Source organism: Salvelinus namaycush, chromosome 28 (assembly GCF_016432855.1).
Source record: "Salvelinus namaycush isolate Seneca chromosome 28, SaNama_1.0, whole genome shotgun sequence".
NCBI classification, from domain to species: domain Eukaryota; kingdom Metazoa; phylum Chordata; class Actinopteri; order Salmoniformes; family Salmonidae; genus Salvelinus; species Salvelinus namaycush.
In genome coordinates, this window is record NC_052334.1 from 24813614 (window position 1) to 24838262 (window position 24649).

Sequence of the window (24649 nt, forward strand, 5' to 3'; positions counted from 1 at the left end):
GATAGTGAAGGATACAGTATATACATATGAGATGAGTAATTTGAGATATGTAAACATTCTTAGTGGCATTATTAAAGTGACTAGTGTTCCATTTATTAAAGTGGCCAATGATATCAAGTCTGTAGGTAGGCAGCTGCCTCTGTGCTAGTGGTGGCTGTTTAACAATCTGATGGCCTTGAGATAGACGCTGCTTTTTAGATCTCTCTGTCCCAGCTCTGATGCACATGCACTGACCTCGCCCTCTGGATGGAAGTGGGGTGAACAGGTAGTGGCTCGGGTGGTTATTGTCCTTCTTGATGATCCGTTTTTGCCTTCCTTATCAGTGACTGGTGGTGACCTATCATCTACTCGTGATCTGACAAATTCTACAGGTACGTTAGTACTGCCATGGTTAAGGATAACTCCATGGACGTTAAAGGGATAATAGGTATTCATGGTGTGTGAGCGAATAACTGCATCAACTTTTGCAGTGTGCCTGCAGAAGTATTGTAGCTAATGTGAGTTGAGTTCCCTACTCTTTGCATTCAAATGTTCTCCACGTATCTATATAGGCTACTCTGATACATCCAGAAAGTTTTCTATTATATTCAGTGTACAGCTTTTTGGTGGTGACATCCCAGTGCGTTGAGTCTTCTCTTGATATGAGCTGCCTGCGTGCAGTGCTGTTCAGTGGTCGTGGTGCTGAATTGGCGATCAAGTCCTTTGATGCTATACTGTCCATGGTGCTGAATGTTTTTCATGCGTCCATGGAAACATACTGTAAACATCTATGCAGTTTTATAGGCCTACTTGATCAAATGTGCAAGTCAAATTCAATGCAATTTACTACTTCTACCAAATCTGCTATTTGTGGTTTCTTGGGCTCCCTCTGTCTCTTTAGGTGCTTACTTTAAAAACGTTCCTATCAGAGGGGATTATTTTGGCATAAAGTGAAGGTTGGCAGTGCATATTAATTTGGTGATAAAGTATATTTTTCATTCTAATTATGACAATGAAGCGACAAGGAGCTGCGTCTAAAGTTGTTCAGTAATGTATTCAGCAAGCAGAGGTGTCTCTCTGCTTGCCTGCTGGCTGAGACAGGGAATTACTTCAGTGTCAGGATTACTGACGCATAGATGATCATGGATGGGGGACTGTGACATCTATTATTCTACCACAGTATTTTTGTCAGGCTTTAGTGTCAAAAGCCTCCTCTCTTCCACCATTTGCATTGTTAATAACATCGTAAGGGTCTATTTCCTTAGAGAAACTGCAATTCCTTCAAAAAACTCTCAATAAGAACAAGATCCAAACATTTCTCTCTGTAAGAAAAATGGTTTTGTGTTGTCTTACTTTACCAAGTTTAACATTTAAACTCGATGTACAGTAGCTACTAAAATGCCTAATTATATGCACTGTTGTTACAGAGATAAATCAATGGTTGTTTAGTGTAGGTAGGCTGTAGTTTATATGTTGTTGCAGGGATAATTGCAGGTACTCTTGATGCATGGTAACAAATGTCAATACTAAATCCTCTTTTGATTATGATTTCATGCCCAGTGTAAGTAGGCGGCAGACTGTACAAGTAGGCTGCAGACTGTACAAGTAGGCTACAGACTGTACAAGTAGGCTACAGACTGTGCTTAGAAAGAACAAACCTGTAGGTTCAGAGACAGTGAAAGTGGACTTGGGGACATGAATGCTTTGCTCAGTAGGTTTGTGTAGTCCTGGCATACATTTTGCAAAGAGGAAGTACATTGAAACTGCATTTTGCAAGATGGAACCATTTTGAAAAACCTGGGCCAGATATGGGGGGGGGGGGCAGGAGAAAAACCCTGAGTAGCCCTGCTGGTCGTGCTGCTGCCGAGCAGCTGGGGCCTTAGAAAAAACGTCCAGCCCCTTCTCCACAGCATTTAGGGATGGTGCAGGATGCCCGCTCTGATAGTGCCAGCTGAACACCCTTCCCAATTCTCCAGGTCTCCGTGTCCTAATCTCTTTAGGTGTGATGCGCCCCAGAGAGGCTTGAGCGCAGCCCCGCAGGAACGCTGTTGTCTAGGAATGTGGAGTGTGGAAATGACCGGGATTATGGGAAGACTGGTGTGGGTGCCCATGCTCTGCTATCACAAAGACTCTTGGCATCCATGCTGCTACCCTGTCGACTGATATATTTTCCCATTTTAGTAATGGGGCCGTAGCAGTGACTCTCTGCATCTGCCACTCTGATGTTCTGCCCTTATATTTGTTAGAATTTGATGTTGGTGTGTAAAAGTGCACAATATGGAATATGTCGTTTTGTGTGAAATTGATGGAGGATGAGAGAGTGATGAGAAATTATGGCAGGAAGTTCTCATGCCAGGTGAAATGGACCAATGGAAATATTTGAGCTGTGCAGTTGAATAGGGTTGTGGTTTCATGGCCTATTAAACTGATAAGACTGAGGGTGCTTCATGCTCCAGAAACTCAAATGTGATGATGCAGTGTATCACAGAGGTTAAATGCAAATTAAATTATCCTGCAATGTTCTGTAATTTTGGTATTGCATCAAAACCCCAGTTCTTGCAATTCAATAATTTCTGGTAAATATAGCATAGAACTGGAATAACTAACTATTTACAACTATATAGCCCACCGATTTTTATTGCAAATTGACCACATTCAATACCATCAATACAATTACATATAGACATTTTCTACAATATTTGGAAAGAATCTTATCCACAGTAATGCATTGTTCAAGTTATTTCATGCAAAACTGTAATGCAAAAATGACAATTCTCATTTTTAAATATAGAAAATTTTGACTTTAGCCCCCCTCAAAAAATAAAAAAACATAATATGTATAGATACAGTGCATTCGGAAAGTATTCAGACCCCTTGACTTTTTCTACATTTTGTTACGTTACAGCCTTATTCTAAAATTGATTAAATAGTTTCCCCCCCTCATCAATCTAAACACAATACCCCATAATGACAAGGCAAAAACAGGTTTTTAGACATTTGAGCAAATGTATAAAAAAATTAAACCTGGAAATATCACATTTACATAAGTATTCAGACCCTTTACTCAGTACTTTGTTGAAGCACCTTTGGCAGCGATTACAGCCTCGAGTCTTCTTGGGTATGACACTAAAAGCTTGGCACACCTGTTTTTGTGCTATTTCTCCCATTCTGCAGGATCTCTGCAGATCCTTTCAAGCTCTATCAGGTTGGATGGGGAGCCTCGCTGCACAGCTATTTTCAGGTCTCTCCAGAGATGCTTGATCAGGTTCAAGTCCAGCCTCTGGCTGGGCTCTCAAGAACATTCAGAGAAGCCACTCCTTCGTTGTCTTGGCTGTGTGCTTAGGGTCGTTGTCCTGTTGGAAGGTAAACCTTCGCCCCAGTCTGAGGTCCTGAGTTCTCTGGAGCAGGTTTTCATCAAGGATCTCTTTGTACTTTGCTCCGTTCATCTTTCCCTCGAACCTGACTAGTCTCCCAGTCACTGCCGTTGAAAAACATTCCCACAGCATGATGCTGCCACCACCATGCTTCATCGTTGGGATGGTGCCAGGTTTCCTCCAGACGTGGCACTTGGCATTCAGGCCAAAGAGTTCAATCTTGGTTTCGTCAGAGAATCTTGTTTCTCATGATCTGAGAGTCCTTTAGGTGCCTTTTGGCGAACTCCAAGTGGGCTGTCGTGCCTTTTACCAAGGAGTGGCTTCTGTCTGGCCACTCTACCATAAAGGCCTGATTGGTGGAATGCTGCAGAGATGGTTGTCCTTCTGGAAGGTTTTCCCAGCTCCATAGAGGAACTCTGGAGCTCTGTCAGAATGACCATCGGGTTGGTCACCTCCCTGACCAAGGCCTTTCTCCCCCGATTGCTCAGTTTGGCCAGGCGGCCAGCTCTAGGAAGAGTCTTGGTAGTTCCAAACTTTTTGAGGCCACTGTTCTTGGGGACCTTCAATGCTGCAGAAATGTTTTTGTACCCTTCCCCAGATCTGTGCCTTCGACATAATCCTGTCTCAGAGCTCTACGGACAATTCCTTTGATCTCATGGCTTGGTTTTTTCTCTGACATGCACTGTCAACTGTGGGACCTTATATAAACAGGTGTGTGCCTTTCCAAATCATGTCCAATCAATTGCATTTACCACAGATCGACTCAATCAAGTTGTAGAAACATCTCAAATATGATCAATGGAAACAGGATGCACCTGGGCTCAGTTTCGAGTGTCGTAGCAAAGGGTCTGATTACTTATGTAAATAAAGTATCTGTTTTTTATTTGTAATAAATGTTTTTTTTTAAATTTAAAAACCTGTTTTTGCATTGTCATTATGGGATATTGTGTGTAGATTGATATTATTATACTTTTTTTCCAGAGGTCTGAATGCTTTCCGAATGCACTCTATGTATTTATGTGTGTGTGTGTTATATATATATATATATATATTGCACCAGCAGAGGGTGCTATGTAAGACCCACACATTTATCAATTTCATCTGAACAGAATTTCAATTTTCATGAGTGGGAGATGCAAACATTGGTGAAAAATCGGTTTAATTGAATGCGCTTTGGGTGTATTCTGGCACATGGGTTTGTGCCCAAAATGATCTGAGGCAGCCTTAAATAGCGTCGTGGGTTGTATGCAGTTTACGCTGCACCCCACACAGAGGTAGAGACAGTTAGAAACTTTGCAACCAGCTTTTGTGTCCTTAAGCTTACCTCATCATGCTTTCATTGTCACCAATACTGTCTCTGTTTCTGTGTCCTCTCTGGACCAAAGGAGAGGCTGGGAGTGTGGGAACAGAGAGAAAGGAATAGAAAGAGAGGAAGAGAAGGGACCTGGTGCATGGGGAGAACTGGGAGCAATACTCTCAGATCAGCCTACGTGTATGCCTTTGTGGCAGAGCATTGGGGAGGGAGTGTTATGGTGCGTGTAAGTGTGTGTGGCGGAGATGGGAGTAGTGGTGTGTGTGTGTGAGGGGGGGAGTCAGGGGAGAAGCAAGAGATGAAGAGAATGAGCGTGCCGCTTAGGAAATGTCACACTGGGAAGATTTGCAGGTTTTGATCCAGGCAAATTAATGCAAAACCCCAGTGCAAGTATTTGATTTGGGAAAAACTTTGGAGGAGACTCATCTCTTAATAATAATGATTGGGTTTACATTCATTTCCTCCCCTATTCACTTCCACAGGAGAGCTGATCACCGCTGCTTGTGAGCTGGGGGTAAGAATTAGCCGTATTGTTTAATCAATTCACTCATTAACTCTTATAAGCATTAAGGGAGTTTAATTAAGCATGGGCAGAAAGCAGATTAATTTACTTTAAGTCCACATTTTTCGCCCAATCTTTTCAATACACTTATTTTACCAAGTTAGAAGTGGAGAATGCTATAATTTGCATCCCGTTTTTTTAAATCCAATTAAAGTCAATGGTAAGGCGATGGCTTTTGTAGGCTTTGCCTTATGTAGGGTATAAGGCTTATTATATCCACCCCTCTTTTTGTGTATGTGTGTGTAAGCCGCGAAGAATGAACTAAATCGGGTTAACAGTTATAATAAGTTGTATTATTTAATAAAGTTTATTACGCCGCTGTGATCCTTTTAGGGAGGCTGTGTCAGTGTCACTATGCCAGTAATCCTGTCGTTAGTGCCGCAGTCCGTGTGGCCTTCCCGTCTGCCTGTCAGGCCTCCCCAGGGTTCGGAGGACCTCCCTGGGCCCAGGGCCGCCGGCCCTTCCCTCCAATCCCCAGGGCTCTGGAGCTCTCTCTGCCCACAGCTTCCCGTGGCCTTGGTGCCCCTCCGCTGTCCTTTCATTCTTTAACTATGAGCCTGTCCGTCTAAATCTGTCCCAACGTCCCCTCTTTCCTACCTCCACCTCATGTTCACCTGCCTGCCTGTCTGACACAACCATCTGTTTACCAAACTGGGATTTTTGAATGTCTTCCCTTATTTTCTTTCTTTCTTTGCTGTCTGTCCACTTTCCTCTCTCTCATTGTTCGCTCTTGGGCTCCTCCCCTTTCACTCTTCCTTTTTACCACCCACTCATCCTCTCCTTGTCTCTTTCCCTTTGACCATTCATTTACATCCCTAGCTTTAAAAGCTCCTCCAGTCTCTCCTCAGACCTGGCTGGTTGTTGTGGACCTGGCCAGGGGTCATTGACCTTGGCAGTGTCCGTGATGATTGGTGGGGTAATCACACTCTCACCTCTCAGTGGCGGCTCCATTTGAAGGGCTGGCCCTGCTCCCTGGCTGGCCCAGCTTTATCAGTGCCAGGGAATGAGTCTGTGTGTAATGACTGAGCCCTTATCGGCCTGGAGAAGACTTAGCGGCTAATTGCAGTGATTTCTGGGATCCCCAGGGCGGGAGTGGCTGCGGCACCGAGGTAGTTTGGGTCCAGGGCTGGCGAGCACCACGTGCTGCAGCACGGACTCCAGAGAGGTGCCTTGTCCTTGGGAAGTGATGAGGGGAGGAAGAGGAGGAGGAATGGGTTGTGTAGAGAGAGAGAGAGAAGAAAGAGGGTTGGGAGGCCCTCTCATTGTGGAGTCAATCAGCGGTCAGGTCACACAGTAACACTATGGATCTCTAGGCCAGGCCTGCCACTCCATCCATCCCTTCACCTCTACCACCGCTCCCCAGGGTCACACACTCACTGCAGACAAAGGTGCAGCTCACGTACAGCGCTGGTCGCAGTGGGGCTCATTAAAATGACAGGCTTTCATTACCCTTCTACCCTCTCTCCCTTTCATCCTGCCTCAGCCCCATGCCCCCTCTCCTTCCCTCACTGTATTCTTCCACCACACTTCATTTTGCACTCCTCAAACTCTTTAGCCTGATATCCAGGGCCAAGAGTATTTCCTGAATTGACCGGGAAAAACATCTACCTCGATGTTCTCAGTCTGGGACTGATAGCTGGCTTTCTCTGGTCTCTCTCTTCATAATCCCTCCCCTGGTTCCTGACGTGTCCTCTCTCTGTGTTGGTCGGGGCAGGTGGCTCACCCCCCGGGCTACCCACTACCCAGTCTTCACCCTGCTGGCGCTCCTGGCTCTGTCCCTGCTGCCCTGCCTCTCCTCTCCTGAGCAGCCTGCCGGGGCCAGCAGGGCCCTCTGCTTCACTGTCTGCAGGTAGGACTACAATTTAACGCCAAGGTCAGGCGTTCTCCTGGTCAGGCCACCTAGTCAGTGAAAACTTCTGGCCCTTCTCATCTACTCATTATAGTCAATATGATTAGTCTGCTGTATCCAATAGTGCTGTAACTCTGGTATTCTGCAGTGACACGTCTGTTAATGGACCGCCGCGAAAATAGTAGGCTTGAAGGTCAATGTTACATTCAAATCTCCTATCATCATATCTAAGCCATTATGACGCCAATGTCGATAAAAATTCTCAAATCACCTTGTTTGGAGGTACACAAAGTCCCTCTCGTCATGAGCTGTCAGGCCGTTACCGAGAACCACATACCGGATTTTTAACAGGGTCGTTAGCATTAGGAATAAGGCAATTTCTTGCCCCATCTTAGCGCAATATCTAGGCCTCGGATAAGGAGACTACAGCATCCATAAAGAGACCATTAGACTTGCCACCTTTCAGACTGAATAAGCTTGTAGGGGCAACAGTTTTGATTTAAATGTATCATTTATCGCTCTCACCTGCCAATAGAAAACCAGCTATGTGCTACCTTGTAGCATTTCTGACAAAGCTCATATCTTTTTCAGCCAAAGCTTAGAGTTCTAACACCAGGTCAAGCAACTTGGTTGCTCGGAAACTCCCAGGTGCTGCTTCACCAGGCTGCCAATCATAAGAAGTGTATGAGAACAAACCTAGGCTACTGTAGATAGCTAGCTATATGGTGGTTTTTAAGCTGAGGTTTATCAATAAATGCAAACAGATCATTTGATTAGCTAGGTAGCTATCTAGCTAATGTTAGTGAGTGCAGCAGCTAGGCTCTACAGAGCCTAACACCAGTCAGCTGAAAGCTAATTAGCTAGAAAGGTAAAGAAAGGTAGCTAGCTATATTTGGTTATTTAAGGTTTTTACACAAATTCCTTCAGCCATTAGCTAGCTAGCTAGAGCCAGACAACAACAGCTGACCTCAACACAGAAGCTAGCTAATGTTAGCTAGTTAGCTCACGTCCAAATTCCAGTGCTACATTTTCCCACAAAACATAGCTAGCTAGTCTGCCTGACACATTTCACTGTCAGAAAGGACACAACTCAAACTGAGAATTGCTAGCTAACTCCACATGTAAACAGTGCCTTAGTTGTACACTACTGCAGTGTGCAAATGCATGCTTTTTAGCATCAGAAAAACTCACCAGTTTCTAGCATCCATAATAAATTCCAGTACGCTCCTTCACTTGTCGTCTTGAAATTGTTATCCAAATATGTGCCAAACTAGCAACTCTGCCACGTGTTGGATCTTTGTCAACAACTCTGCCGTGCACAGCTCTAGGGGAGGGGGCTTTGATTATATACATGTATAGGATGCATAACTCTGCAACGCTGTAGGCTAGAAACAAGCTGTAAAAGGCACAAGAAAGACACACCTCTAGTGTAAATGGAGATATATTTGTTTAGTCTCTATGGCTGAGTTATATGACTTTCAAAAGTGAATGACTTAAAACAGTTTTCTTTCTTTTTACTTGAGCGATCACCTTCTGAAAACTGCAGACAATTACTTTTGACTATAAATGGTAAATTCTACACATACTTTAATCGTTAGTTCAACTTTTATTTGAGATATTAGAGGGCAACAGCCAGCAGACCAGGGTTTAAACCAGCAACCCTTGCAGTTATGGAAGTACACCACCTGTGCCATTAAGGTCCAGACCTTTTGTCAGATGCCGCATTACAGGTTACAATAGCACTGCTAATGACAGCCTTTTGGTTGCTTAAAAATCAGGCTTTGCATTTGGAAATGTTTTATAATGTTCCTTTAAAAGAAAATCACCCTCCGGTGTAAAAAACATGGAAATAAAAAACAAACCTTGTTTTTAATAGATAATGTATGTTTAGGTTGGCCTAATAACTAACCTGGACAATTACTAAATGAGCCAACAAATGGGATTTTATCACAACATTTCAACTCCCAAAGAGCAGTTCTTCATAGCATAATTCTGTAATCCAACTGACGTTTGCATCTTGCTGCTTAGAGAAAGGGTTGGTGATATTTGTGTGTAGTCTCTTTCAGCTAGTAGTGTTTCTGATCCCCTGTTCTGTATTCAGAACAGAGTCTCACCACACTCCTCACCCACAAACATACCCAGCCTGTTTACCCATTGCCCTCCCATTGTCACTGTGTGTTTGTGTGTCACGCCCCCTCCAAGTGCCTGACCCCCCTCTTATCGCCCAGCATGCTCCCAATCCTGACATGGCACGATTTCTAATCTCTCCCCTTCTGCCCTCCTGGGTCTAAGACGGACAGGATCACCACTCCTCCCTCGCTATCACCACTCCTCCCTCGCTGTCCCTCCCTCCCTCAATCATGAGCTCAGAATGTGTTATGTTACTGTGTCTCTGCACATTCCCATGCCACCCCGCCTGTGGTGGTCCTCCTACAGCTCAGCCTGCCTGCTGACCCCATCCTGAAAGGAATCTTTTCCACTCTCTCTCTTTGTGTGCGTTTATCTCACACCGTCGGGCTGGCATACCTTGCATAACCGTTTTCTGATTGAGGTAGTTTCCTACTTGTGTGCACTGTGCACCATTGGTGGCAGTTTACTGTTAGAATGTTTTCCCTTTGACATAGTTTTACATTTTACAAGGCCCATTTATGCATGCAGTGCTATTTTAAATATATACCATACTCTGTGTTTGATTTACTGTTCCAACAAATTAGTTGTGGCATATGTTAAACTGTTTTAGCACAGATACAGTACCTATCAGCAAGCTGTTTTGGGCCAGAGAAAGCAGGTGATACAGGGCTGGGAGTGTCACTGCTCCCATGTGGGCTGCAGTGGGCTGGGTCCATTATCTGTGTGCTTGGCCGGTGGTGGGCTAGGTGGCAGGTGTGCTGGAGGGGTCAGGGTACAGGGTTAGCCCTGCTGGAGGCTGGAGCAGGACAGTGGCTGAGGAGGAAGTGCTCTCCCCATGTGGACTTGCCCTCAGCCCGGACTGACTGACTGCAGCCTTAGCCCCTGCCCTGCCTCTCCCTTTCCTTTCCACTCTTACTCACTGCTCTGGAGCTGTTCTGTTGTGGTTTGGGCTCTGTGGATCTCTTTCTCTGAGTCTCTGTCTCTCTGATATGGACTCAACTCCATTTTGGAATTTGTTTCATAAACGATCAATAGCACCATTTCACTAAGCTCTGGCTAGCCACTTCCATACTGTGATTTCTGGAGCCAGCAGCTATGCATGCTGTCTGAAGATATTTGGACCACAGCGCATGCAAAGTGCAGCCCTGTTTGTAATCTCTAAGGATTTAGATCCAATTTTGGATTATAGTTAGACTAAGTGAAAAGTCATTATGTAGACCCCCCCCCCCCCCACTGGGCTGATGGGCACTGAGGACTTCAGCCAGAGCACCAACCCGCACCCTGTAAGCTCTTAAGTATGTATAATCTAGCTTTTCAATTTGAAAAATAGGCATAAAAGGTTTTAGTCATTATCTGTTTGGGGCTTGGTTTGGGTTTAGCCTGTGGCTGGAGTTCAGCTGGCAACTTGGTGTGGTACTGGTAGGGTTTGAGGGGGCAAGGGGGTAGATGGTTTCCGGAATGGTTGTCTGGGGACCTTGGGTGCTTCACCCGTGCCTGTTAGGGTGGCAGAGATGGCATGCTACGCCCCTGTGGGGGTCCCTCCGGCCAGACCGGTCCTTCAGACTATATGCCAAACCTGACCAGTCTGCACTTCCTACCTGCCTAGCCCTCTCAGGGACATTTAGGTTAAGCTCTATAAGTGGAATTGTAGTAATACATAGAAAATGGCAGTTATTGGCATTTCCCCTGGTTTGTATCAATTTCCATAAGTTTTGTTTGTACCCCAGCAGAATTTTGAGAGTGGTTATGGAAGTGGGTGCACCAGAGGAATAGTCCGTTTTAAATGCATAGGGACTTAGTATCAATTGTCTGCAGACCTATTGCATTCAAGTTATTACATGTTATGCACTTTAAAAAAAAAAATTAGACTTGAAATGTTAGTTTCTCATGAACAGTAAATTGCAAGACCTTGAAATTTGTCTGGAATATTGCCAACATAGCAAGCCTTTGATGTATCAATTTAAATTAGTTGGACAGATTGCCGTGTTTAATGTGGTGGAATGTAAGTTGATAGGCTTGGAAGCCATTTCTCCCTAAACTGCCAGTTGCATAAGTTTAAAATGTAGCACTTAGCTTCCCTTTGATTTGTCAATTACAGCACATGGCTTGATCACATGGTTTGATGGCCAAATTGCACATCTCTTTATGTTTTCACACCAGGACTTGATAGGCATTTGAAGATGGTGGCCATAATGATAATAATTAGTATCGATTGCACTTGAAATTTCATAGGAATAATATGTGGCCCTATCAGTCTTAGATGATAATCCAGAGAGCTCAGTATTTGGTGCTCCCTCATTTCACAGTTTATCTGCTAAAGCTCCTCTGAAACTGTGCTACCTGAGAGGAATCTCTCTCACTTCAGAGAGAGAGAGAGCACACAGACACAACCAGAGGAGCGCTAAAACAACAACAACATTGTCTGTTACAACCACTAACATCCAACAATCAGCACTTTTGACACGTTGTGTAATAGTAAGATTATAAAACAACAGGATTCCTGAGGCTCACCAAATGGGCCCCATACCCCTCCCTTGTCCCAAAGGTACACCTGCGAGACACTCAACTGCCAAGAGCAGGCCTCTGTGGACCAGCTGATAACTCAGTGGACCGGCAGGGGCGGGCGGTGTGCCAGATCCTGCCTAGTGCCCAGTGCTGTGGCCCAGGCCCCTTAAAAGGGCCTCCACCACATGGTTCTGATGGTGCACCCCCTTCCCCGTTGCTGCTCCCTCAGATGGGTTGTTTTTCCACGGGGCTGAGGCTGCTGGAGGGACGTGTGTGGCGGGGTCATCACTGGATCAGTCTGTGTGTGTCTTTTTGGGTGCTTATGTGTGTTTTTGTCCGGAGTTTTATAGAGGTTAACAGCTGAACATCCCCCTCTATCCCCATCCGCTACCCCCCCTGCCAGTGGCCAGGCAGACCCTACCTTTCACATCTGTTGTGGTCAGGCGCTCAGTGTTCAAGGCGCTCAGTGTTCAGAGCCATAGCTTCTCTCAACCATAGGTTGAAGAGGGTAGTTGTATTGTTTGATAACCTATTTAAAAGCTATGTTTGGACCTTTGCCCTGTCTGTATGATATCCTACTGTCTCCTAAGACATGAGGCCTCCTGCTCCTCTCACCCCCATCCTCAGCATGACCAATGGTTCCCCCCGGGACTCATTCTGTAATGCAGTTAAACAGATGTTTAATGAAGATGTTATTTCCTCATTACTGGCAGTGGGATGGGGTAGGAGGGGGGTAGAGTGGGGTAGATAGACAGCATAACAAAGTACCAGTTTTAATATTCCCCTCGCCCGTGGGCCTGAGATTGTGTCGGCCTCGGACGTCAATATTACATCCCTCACCCACCACAGGCAGTCTTAATAAGGCACCAGGCTAGAAGATGGATCAGACTTGGCAATTACAATTCTTCCAGAATTAGTTCATGGAATCTGTAGAGCAACATGTATTTATCAGTGGTGGCTGCCTAATGACTTTGTTAAAATAGCAGCAGCAGCTGTATAAAAATGGCTTTCTATGAATCGCATAAACATAGGATTTCTGTAATTTGTTTTTTTCTGTTTTATGTAATTTTTGTGTGTTGGTCTGGAGATTAAGATGGCATTATGGGACAAATTGTCATATCATAGGCTGCATTGTTTGAGCAGGATTGTGGTGATTAATTTTGCACGCGCGTTCGGGCGGGCACTCTCCTGGAGGAGGAGTGTCTGAGCCTCATTCCGCTCTCAGGTCCATTTTACCTCTCTCCTCTTCTCATCTCTCCTCTCTTTGCTGCTGTTGCTGCCTCTGCCTGATTGGAGAGTTTAAACAGAAATGGGTGCACATTGAGGAAGGTTAGTTTACTAGCTGTTGGAAGGCACAAACTAGGCATTATGAATACATTTAATATGTTTTAATAATTATATACAGTACCAGTCAAAAGTTTGGACACCTACTCAGTCTAGGGTTTTTCTTTATTTTTACTTTTTTCTACATTGTAGAAAAGCAGTGAAGACATCAACACTATGAATTAACACCAATGGAATCATGTAGTAACCAAACAAATGTTAAATAAATCAAAATATATTTTATATTTCAGATTCTTCAAAGTAGCCACCCTTTGCCTTGATAACAGCTTTGCACACTCTTGGCATTCTCTCAACCAGCTTCATGATGTAGTCACCTGGAATGCATTTCAATTAACAGGTGTGCCTTGTTAAATTAATTTGTGGAATTTCTTTCCTCAATGCGTTTGATCCAATCAGTTGTGTTGTGACAAAGTAGGGGTGGTATACAGAAGATAGCCCTATTTGGTAAAAGGCAAGTCCATATTATGGCAATAACAGCTCAAACAAGCAAAGAGAAATTACAGCCCATCATTACTTTAAGACATGAAGGTCAGTCGATCCGGACAATGTCAAGAACTTTGAACGTTTCTTCAAGTGCAGTCACAAAAACCATCAAGCACTTTGATGAAAGGGAAAGGGGGTGATACCTAGTCAGTTGTACAACTGAATGCCTTCAACTGAAATGTGTCTTCTGCATTTAACCCAACCCCTCTGAATCAGAGAGGTGTGGGGGGCTGCCTTAATCGACATCCATGTCTTCAACCAAACTGGCTCTCATGAGGACTGCCACAGGAAAGAAAGATCCAGAGTTACCTCTGCTGCAGAGGATACGTTCATTATAGTTACCAGCCTTAGATTGCAGCCCAAATAAATGCTACAGAGTTCAAGTAACAGACATCTCAACATCAACTGTTCAGATGAGACTGTGTGAATCAGGCCTTCTCGGTCAAATTGCTGCAAAGAAACCACCACTAAAGGACACCAATAAGAAGAGACTTGCTTGGGCCAAGAAAATTAGACCAGTGGAAATCCGTCCTTTGGTCTGATGAGTCCAAATGTGAGATTTTTGCTTCCAACCACCGTGTCTTTGTGAGACGCAGAGTAGGTGAACGGATGATCTCCGCATGTGTAGTTCCCACCGTGAAGCACGGAGGCAGTTTGGGGGTGCTTTGCTGGTGACACTGTCAGTGATTTATTTAGAATTCAAGGCACACTTAACCAACATGGCTACCACAGCATTCTGCAGCAATACGCCATCCCATCTGGTTTGCGCTTAGTGGGACTATTATTTGTTTTTCAACAGGATAATGACCCAACACGCCTCCAGGCTGTGTAAGGAATATTTGACCAAGAAAGAGAGTGATGGTGCTGCATCAGATGACCTGGCCTCCACAATCACCTGACCTCAACCCAATTGAGATGGTTTGGGATGAGTTGGACCGCAGAGTCAAGGAAAGTCAGCCAACAAGTGCTCAGCATATGTGGGAACTCCTTCAAGACTGTTGGAAAAGCATTCCTCATGAAGCTGGTTGAGAGAATGCCAAGGCTACTTTGAAGGATCTAAAATATATGTTGATTCATTTTAACACGTTTTTGGTTACTACATGATTACATGTGTTATTTCATAGTTTTGATGTCTTCACTATTATTCTACAATGTAGAAAATAATAAAAATAAAGAAAAACCCTGGAATGAGTAGGTGTGTCCGAAAATTTGACTGGTCCTGTATGTAGCAGCCATACAATCATGTTCATGATCTATTATACATGTGTAATGTACTGTATGCTTTATATGATATAGTTTTGTTACCCCTATTTTTCCTAGCTTGGCCCAAAAACCGGGTTGCGTGTCTGTTTTCCAAATGTGATACAACAGAGCACTAAGCCACAAACACTGTCATATTATCTAAAGATCCTCAGTGTTCAGCCCACTGTCCTGTCCTGGCCACAGCTAAGCCCTGGGGTGTCAGTGTTACTGAGCCAAGGCCAGCTGGAACCCTCTGTCACACCAGACCAGGCCGGGACACCACTTCATGGGCTTCATCCTAGTCTCTTCAGGAATGTGTGATTCTTTTCCAGCCATGTCTCTCTCAAAGCGCCACTCTCTGGGTGAGGGAACAGTGGTGGGCCGATCTGCGATGGCACAGCTGTGGCATTCTGTGGTCCTTGGGGTGTTGTGTGACAGTCCATCCCCTGGTCTGGCCCTTTGTGCTGCCTCATTCACTACAAATTCACTACAGACGGCTGCTTCGCTGGTGGTGGCGCTTTGTGTGGTATTATTGTGGCCAGCCCAGGCACACATTTGGTGCTCGGCTGCAGTGTAGTGCTGGCAAGCCTCTGGCCCATGTTTAGGAACTGAGACATTTTCTGCTTTGTCTCTTCAAAGTGACAGTGGCAAGCTATTAGTGTCCTACTGTCTGTCCTTGTGGAAGACACTGGTAACTACAGTGCAGACCCAAAGTATTCAGACCCATTTACTTTTTCCAATTTTTTTTTACCTTATTCTATAATTGATAAAAATTATTATAATTTCGTTTTTTTTCTCATCAATCTACACACAATACCCCATAACGACGAAGTGAAAACAGGTTTTTAGACATTTTTGCAATTGTATTAAACATCAAAAACAGAAATACCTTATTTACATAAGTATTCAGACTTTTTGCTATGAGATTCGAAATTGGGCTCAGGTGCATCCTGTTTCCATTGATCATCCTTGAGATGTTTCTACAACTTGATTGGAATCCACCTGTGGTAAATTAAATTGATTGGACATGATTTGGAAAGGCACACATCTGTCTACATATGGTCCCACAGTTGACAGTGCATGTCAGAGCAAAAACCAAGCCATGAGGTCGAAGGACTTGTCCGTAGAGCTCCGAGACAGGATTGTGTCGAGGCACAAATCTGGGGAAGGGTACCAAAATATTTCTGCAGCATTGAAGGTCCAAGAACACAGTGGCCTCCATCATTCTTTAATGGAAGAAGTTTGGAACCACCAAGACTCTTCCTAGAGCTGGCCGCCTGGCCAAACTGAGCAAATGGAGAAGTGCCTTGATCAGGGTGGTGACCAAGAACCTGATGGTCACTCTGACAGAGCTCCAGAGTTCCTCTGTGGATATAGGAGAACCTTCCAGAAGGACAACCATCTCTGCAGTACTCCACCAATTAGGCCTTTATGGTAGAGTGGCCAGATGGAAGGCTCTCCTCAGTAAAAGGCACATGACAGCCCACTTGGAGTTTGCCAAAAGGCACCTAAAGGACTCAGACCATGAGAAACAAGACTCTCTGGTCTGATAAAACCAAGATTTAACTCTTATTCAAGGGTTTTTCTTTATTTTTACTATTTTATACATTGTAGAAAAATAGTGAAGACATCACAACTATGAAATAACGCATGCAATCATGTAGTAACCAAAAAAGTGTTAATCAAATATATTATATATTTGAGATTCTTCAAAGTAGCCACCCTTTGCCTTGATGACAGCTTTGCCCACTCTTGGCATTGTCTCAACCAGCTTCATGATGTAGTCACCTGGAATGCATTTCAATTATCAGGTGTGCCTTGCTAAAAGCCTTGTTAAATAAAGGTTACATAAAAATAAAATAAAAAGGTTTATTTGGGGATTTTCTTTCCTTAATGTGTTTTGAGACAATCAGTTGTGTTGTGACAAGGTAGGGGTGGTATACAGAAGTTAGACCTATTTGGTAAAAGACCATGTCCATATTATGTTAATAACAGCTCAAATAAGCAAAGAGAAACGACAGTCCATCATTACTTTAAGACATGACAGTCAGTCAATAAGTACAATTTCAAGAACTTTGAACGTTTCTTCAAGTGCAGTCACAAAATCCATCAAGCGCTATGATGAAACTGGCTCTCTTGAGGACCGCCACAGGAAAGGAAGACCCAGAGTTACCTCTGCTGCAGAGTATACGTTCATTAGAGTTAACTGCACCTCAGATTGCAGCCCAAATAAATGCTTCACAGAGTTCAAGTAAACGACACATCTCAACATTAACTGTTCAGAGGAGACTGCGTGAATCAGGCCTTCATGGTCGAATTTCTATAAAGAAACCACTACTAAAGGACACCAATAAGAAGAGACTTGCTGGGCCAAGAAATATGAGAAATGGACATTAGACAGGTGGAAATCTGTCCTTTGGTCTGATGAGTCCAGATTTGCTTTGTGAGATGCAGCGTAAGTGAACGGATGACCTCCGCATGTGTGGTTCCCACCTTGAAGCATGGAGGAGGAGGTGTGATGGTGTGGTGGCTTGCTTTGCTGGTGACACTGTCGATGATTGATTTATTTAGAATTCAAGGCACACTTAACCAGCATGGCTACCACAGCATTCTGCAGCGATACGCCATCCCATCTGAGTTGGGGTTCCTGGGACTATTTGTTTTTCAACAGACAATGACCGAACACACCTCCAGGCTGTGTAAGGGCTATTTGACCAAGAAGGAGAGTGATGGAGTGCTGCATCAGATGACCTGGCCTCCACAATCACCCTACCTCAACCCAACTGAGATGGTTTGAGATGAGTTGGACTGCAGAGTGAAGGAAAAGCATCCAACAAGTGCTCAGCATATGTGCGAACTCCTTTAAGACAGTTGGAAAAGCTTTCCTTAAGAAGCTGGTTGAAAGAATGCCAAGAGTGTGCAAAGCTGTCATCAAGGCAAAGGGTGGCTACTTTGAAGAATCTCAAATATAAAATATATTTTGATTTGTTTAACACTTTTTTGGTTACTACATGATTCCATATGTGTTATTTCATAGTTTTGATGTCTTCACTATTATTCTACAATGTAGAAAATAGTAAAAATAAAGAAAAACTCTAGAATGAGTAGGTGTGTCCAAACTTTTGACTGGTACTGTATGTAAGTGTGATATTTAGTTTATTTTTAATTTTTTTTGCAAAAAATTCTAAACCTGTTTTTGCTTTGTCATTTTGGGAAATTGTGTGTAGATTGATGAGGGGAAAAATATTTAATACATTTTAGATTAAGGCTGTAACGTAACAAAATGTGGAAAAGGTGAAGGGGTCTGAATACTTACCGAATGCACTGTATATCTGTGTTGGTTTGAGGACAATGTCTACAGGGTTTGTGGTTAGGAGTATTTATGGGTATTTATGTTTCCTTGAAGGTATTTTTTCTTGTTCTGGTTACTGACTTATATACTCTCTTTTAGGATATTTTATTTTACAAAGTGAATTATTATATGATTTTGGTAGATTTATTTTACTTCAATAAGAGCTTGATGATTATGGTTCAAATTCCCAGGATTTAAAGAAATCTTTTAATGAAATTAATTTCCATTATTTAAGTGTTTTGTATGTTTTTTTAGCAGAGCTAAGATCTCCCAATTCATGAAATACAATTTATTTACAGAATTTCTGTTTAGAATTCCTTTGTCATCCAGTTAATTACCCCAGTGATGAGACTGAGACATTCTGGCAAGCTGGATCAGTTCAGGGTAAAATACCCATATATTATTCTCCTGCCATGTCTCAACATTACAGCTATTGTCACTGAGCCACAACATTACAGAACAGCAGCACCCTGCACCACATTGAGCTTTGATAACAGGAAACATGGTCACAATGGTGTCATATTCTCTCCCAATTCATCTCCCTACCATGGGAGCAGCTAGCCCCATCCCCAGCCCAGAGAATGAGCCACGGAGAGGCTGACTGGGACCCAGGTGGTCCTCTGCAGACAGACAGGTCATTTAAACCTGAGTGTACACACATCACTGGGTTTTAACAGACTGACAGGCCCTGAGAGAGATATGTCAGCCTCTCAGAAAGAGAGGACAGGAGTGTGTGTGTGTGTGTGTCTGTGTCTAGACAGGCATGTCCGTAGAAGCCATAGCGAGCCTGGTGTAATATCCACATTACTTCCAAGGACCCCCACTACTGCTTAGCACCCTGCTTTACCCCAAAACCCGCACCCCTGCTAAGCGTATGGGCTGGGTGTTAATTGTCGCGCAGGGGGGTAGAATTGAGGGCGAGGGGCGTCCCTGGACCTCAAGAAAAGTCCCCATCTGCCCCCCACCCCCTTCTCCTGCCATTCAAGTTGCAGCTAATTCCTGGAGCAATGCAGTGAGAAAGACGCTGCTATCTCTTACTGAGACTGACCCCCCCACTCCCACTCCCACCACTAGACACCCCACACTCCAATCCTGCATCACATAGAACACAGAGCAAAAAGACTGGCAGAAAGGAGAGGGAAAAAATGAAGGAAAAAAGTCGTCAGCAAGCAATACTTTTTTTTACTCTCCTCCCTCTCCTTTTTTTTCTGATTTACGGCGCTTTCCTCAGAAAGCTCCATTGTTCCCCTAGCCTAAGTCTCATCAGGCCTTTTGTGGCTGACTATCACAGCGGCAGGCAGAGAGCTGGAAATGTATAAATGGTATCATGCCTTGTGATTAATGGCGGTACTTATGAGTCAGGTCTGATAACGGGCCTGCTCTCTACTCAATTTCAGATACCGGTAATGGAATCTGTCTTCTGCGATTGTAATGTGAGAGCGCCTAATTTGCTATGGAGCTTGAAGCTGTCACCGGCAAGGGATTGTGGGGTCATAAGGGACCTGGCAGCCGTTTGGCCTGCAGCTTGTATCTGCCGTGCTGAATAGAGCAGCTCTCTGCCTGTCAGTTAGCTGATAGGCTGATGAGGACTCTAAGCCACTCTACACAATGGCGGAAATGGCCATACTGCCTGACTTCCTTAATTGTGGAGCCCGCTCATATTTCAGAGCCAGCGTGCCAGGGACTGGGCGGCTTTTTTTTCTTCCTCTTTTTTCCCCCTCTCTCCTCCTCAACTTTTTTCTGTTTTCTTCATTTCATCCTCACGTACTCTGACCCCCCACTCACACATCTCTGTACTATTTGAGTAGTCTTCCTCTTCTCCTCCTCATCATTTGTCGTCCCTCTCCCTCTGTGTCTCTTTTTAGTAAGTGGTGGGTCTTGCATATGACAGATTTATCCCAAGTTTGCTTCAGTTACCACTAAAGAGATGGAGGCAGGAGAGGAAGAAGGGGGGGGGGGGCACTTTTGAAGTAAAGGAGCATATCTCCCATAGTGGTTATCTATGTCAGGCTGGTGGATGAATTTGCTTCTGGAGAGAGAGGCCTGAAGGATGTGGTATGGGAATGGTCAGAGCTTTAGATAGTACCTATGGCTACGAAAATAGAATTGTTTCAATGACAGGTACTTGGACATTTTCAAAAATATGTCAATGATTTTGTTTTGCAGTCGTGGTCAACCATATCCGTCTATCATCAATATGAGTTTTCTAACTTTGGATAGCCACGAACCATACGCTTACCCATACCTTACCCATACCCTCTGCCACTCTTCCAGACTGGCAGACCCGGGGCCAGGTGCAGTGCTGGCTGGAGGGTGTTTGCTGTGTCCAGGCCCAGCTGGCAGTGGTCGGTGGTGGCCGAGGTCTTCTCCCTCAACCTCTTCGTTGGGCTCTTCTCCCTGACTGCCAGCTTCCACTGTGCAAATAGTGCCCCCCAGAGGAGTAAGGTAACTACACCATCCTTCTATACCATCCACCCTCACACAGGACAAGACATGCATATCAGCCACCTGAAACCACATAGACCGTTCCATTGTGATATCACAACTGTGTGCCTGAGGAAACTATATGGTACAATTTATAGAAATATGGTATGTGAATTTACAGACTGTTTATTTTTCAATGACAAATGCCATATATTGATACATTTAAGGAGTTGTTCACGATTTTACAACTTGATGTTAGATGGTGCCTTACCCTGAAAGTAGTCTATGGGCCAAGAGAAACTAATCCAGGTTTCACTTTTCTTTAAACAGCCACTACAAACATCTGCTAACCTTAGCCACCACAAGCTAACAATCAATGGATGTGATGAGGGCATGTGAGCATGTTTTTACAAAAATTATGTCCAAATCACCTGAAATCAAATCAACTCCATATTTGGTTTGCTGTTACTTAAAGGTGAATTGGCCATAAACATTTTTTTTTAAAACATGCTCACATCACTTCCATTAATTGTTAGCTTGTGGTGGCCAAAGTTAACTGAAGTTTGTAGTGGCTGTTTAAAGAGAACTGAACCCTGGGTTACAGTTAATACTGGCCCATAGATACTTTCAGGGTGAGGAACCATCTAAATACTCTTTTAACCTTTACTGCTCAGGCGTTCCGCCAGCGGAACTCCTCCCACATTCCACTGAAAAGGCAGAGCGCGAAATTCAAAATATATTTTTTAGAAATATTTAACTTTCACACATTAACAAGTCCAATACAGCAAATGAAAGGTACACATCTTGTGAATCCAGCCAACATGTCCGATTTTTAAAATGTTTTACAGCGAAAACAGCACGTATATTTATGTTAGCTCACCACCAAATACAAAAAAGGACAGACATTTTTCACAGCACAGGTAGCATGCACAAAGCCAACCTAACTAATCAAGAACCAACCAAACTAACCAACAAACAACTTCATCAGATGACAGTCTTATAACATGTTATTCAATAAATCTATGTTTTGTTCGAAAAATGTGCATATTTGAGGTATAAATCAGTTTTACATTGCAGCTACCATCACAGCTACCGTCAAAAATAGCACCGAAGCAGCCAGAGTAATTATAGAGACCAACGTGGAATACCTAAATACTCATCATAAAACATTTCAGAAAAATGCATCGTGTACAGCAAATGAAAGACAAGCATCTTGTGAATCCAGCCAATATTTCAGATTTTTTAAGTGTTTTACAGCGAAAACACAATATAGCATTATATTAGCTTACTACAATAGCCTAACACACTACCGCATTCATTCAAGGCACGTTAGCGATAGCAATAGGCACGTTAGCGTTAGCGAATAAATCAGCAAAAGATATTAATTTTCACTAACCTTCATAAACCTTCCTCAGATGACAGTCCTATAACATCAGGTTATACATACACTTATGTTTTGTTCGAAAATGTGCATATTTAGAGCTGAAATCAGTGGTTATCCATTATGCTAACGTAGCTTATTTTTCCCAGAATGTGCGGATATTTCTATTAGACTCTCACCTATTCTGACCAAATAGCTATTCATAAACATTACAAAAAAATACATGTTGTATAGGAAATGATAGATACACTAGTTCTTAATGCAATCGCAGTGTTAGAATTCTAAAAATATCTTCATTACGACATAAGGCTTATGTTATAGCGAGAGAGTGGCCAAAACCTGGGCGCAAAACTACTAGTACACAGTTCGACAGATATATGAAATAGCATGACAAAATGGGTCCTACTTTTGGTGATCTTCCATCAGAATGTTGGACAAGGGGTCCTTTGTCCAGAACAGTCGTTGTTTGGATTTAGAACATCGTTTTTCCCTCTTGAATTAGCAAGCACACTGGCCAAGTGGCGCGAAGCTCTCCATCGTCAACAAACACAGACAACGCAACACGCCTAACGTCCCGAAAAAAATTCAATAATCTAATAAAACTATATTGAAAAAACATACTTTACGATGATATTGTGACATGTATCAAATAAAATCAAAGCCGGAGATAATAGTCGCCTATAACGACAGCTTTTCAGAAGGCAATTCCAGGTCCATCTTCGCACTTTCCAGAAAACAGGAAATGGATGACTCGTTGTGCCAAGAGGATTTATTCCACCTCAGACCAAGATAAACACTTCATTTCTTCTCTCACTTCCTCTTGACATCTAGGGGAAGGTGTATGACGTGCATGTATACTCATACGTATCATGCCCATTTATAGGCAGGCCCTTGAACAGAGCATCATTTTCAGACTTTCCACTTCCTGGTCAGAAAGTGTGCTGCCAAATGAGTTCTGTTTTACTCACAGACAAAATTCAAACGGTTTTAGAAACTAGAGAGTGTTTTCTATCCAATGGTAATAATAATATGCATATACGAGCAAGAATAGAGTACGAGGCCGTTTAAATTGGGCACGATTTTCCCCCAAAGTGAAAATAGCACCCTCTGTCCTCAACAGGTTTTAAGTCTCGTCTTGTTGTCAGGTTGCGCTTTGGGGTGCGCTGTGCTGTGGCCTGGGCCTGTGTAACCAGCACACTCTGGTGTTGTACGTGGTGGTCATCATTCCCAGGGTCCTGCTCCACCTCTGCTCTCACAGAGTAAGTTTAACGACACACCGCTCTTTTCCATCTGAGTGGCCATAGAGACGTAACACAACCAGGTAGAAGAACTGGCCCATCTGAAAGGATGCTGAATAGATGTTATTGTGTGATTGTGTCAGGAGCTATCTGTCTGTGGGCTGATGTCTCTGGGACTGTGTTTCCTGCCTGTCTCCTACCTGGACACAGCTCGCTGGAGCTGGGGAGGCCAGACTTCCCTCTCAGGCCTCCTCACTCACCTACAGAGGACTGGTTACGGCACCTTTAGCCTAGTACACACTTATATACATTTACATATACCGTACTAACATACATTACAGTATATTGGAGCTTTACCACAAACTCTAGTGTGGGAGGTATGGTAGTGAGTGTTGATGTGTTTCTTTCCTCACCATGATGCTCACCATGATGCTAAAGTGAGTATTATTCACTTTATTTTACAGATGAAGTCATTGCTATATCGAAATAGTTTGCTGGTATATTACATTAAATGTTGAATATTGAAGGTTATTTATTAGATAATGTGATCTGTAGAAGGGAAAGAGTTGTTTTCTAATGCTTTTGGCTCTAGACAGACAGGTTTAAACATCACACAAAAACCCATCAGTTCTGTTCTGAAGGAGGGAACCCATCCATCGCCAGTACTGGAGCCCGTCTGTCCCTCTCTTTCTTCTCTCTCCCCAGCTTTTGTTCTTCCCGCTCCCCTCTCTACCATCAAAGCAGAACTGAACCTGCTTAGAGGACCACATCTCTGTGTTCTGTTTCTCCAGCAGTTTGAAATGATCACTCAGCTCTGGTGTTTAAGCATGACAAGCTGTGATGACAGACACTGCAATATAGCTGGAGAGATTGTGTTTTCCTCCAACAACCCCCTCTATCCCCCCTGTCATCCAACTTCTGGTATTTTTCTACGGCTGACGCTTCTTAAGACCCCCCACCACCAACCCCCTCAGCCCGGCCCCACCCACTTCCATCACCCCCGCTGGTTGATGGACAAACATACCTTCAAGACGAGGGAGAGAGGCAAACATGACAAGCATGTCACATTGGGGACGTAAACCTCCCTAGAGAAGCTGACACAGTCTTACACACATATGCACATAACACACACACACATCGGCCTACACTCAATGATATGGAGACTCAATATGCTGTCAAAAAGAGATGGGTATTAAAGAAGAGGCAGGGAGCTATCTCTGCTCTGGGGAAGTGTCTGTGACTGACAGGCTCTCTGACAGGGGTTGGGTGGAGGACACATTCGTTGGTGTCTGTCAATCGGATGGAAAGGTGCATACAGTCATTAGAGTTAGTCTGTTTGATTGGAGAGGGGTCAGTTATTTGTGTCTTCCAGTCACAAGAAAGGGAAGTGGGAGGTTATTCAATAATTGGGGTCCTTCAGTTTGATGAAGGTTAGAGGGATGCGGTCATAGAGACATTGGTGTCTGCTAGTCAG

At 43.7% G+C, this 24649-nt stretch overlaps 1 protein-coding gene across 1 annotated transcript in view; it reads left to right on the plus strand.

Annotated features, from left to right (window-relative positions):
* Nucleotides 1–13577: 13577 nt before the first annotated feature.
* The window catches only part of tmem260 (transmembrane protein 260), a 36138-nt gene continuing 25066 nt past the window's right edge, over nt 13578–24649 (plus strand). Inside the window, exons 1-5 of the mRNA XM_038967319.1 lie at nt 13578–13583; nt 20407–20577; nt 23083–23196; nt 23319–23468; nt 24150–24250. Coding sequence (XP_038823247.1) covers nt 13578–13583; nt 20407–20577; nt 23083–23196; nt 23319–23468; nt 24150–24250 — 542 coding nt within the window. The remainder of the gene's footprint in view (nt 13584–20406; nt 20578–23082; nt 23197–23318; nt 23469–24149; nt 24251–24649) is intronic.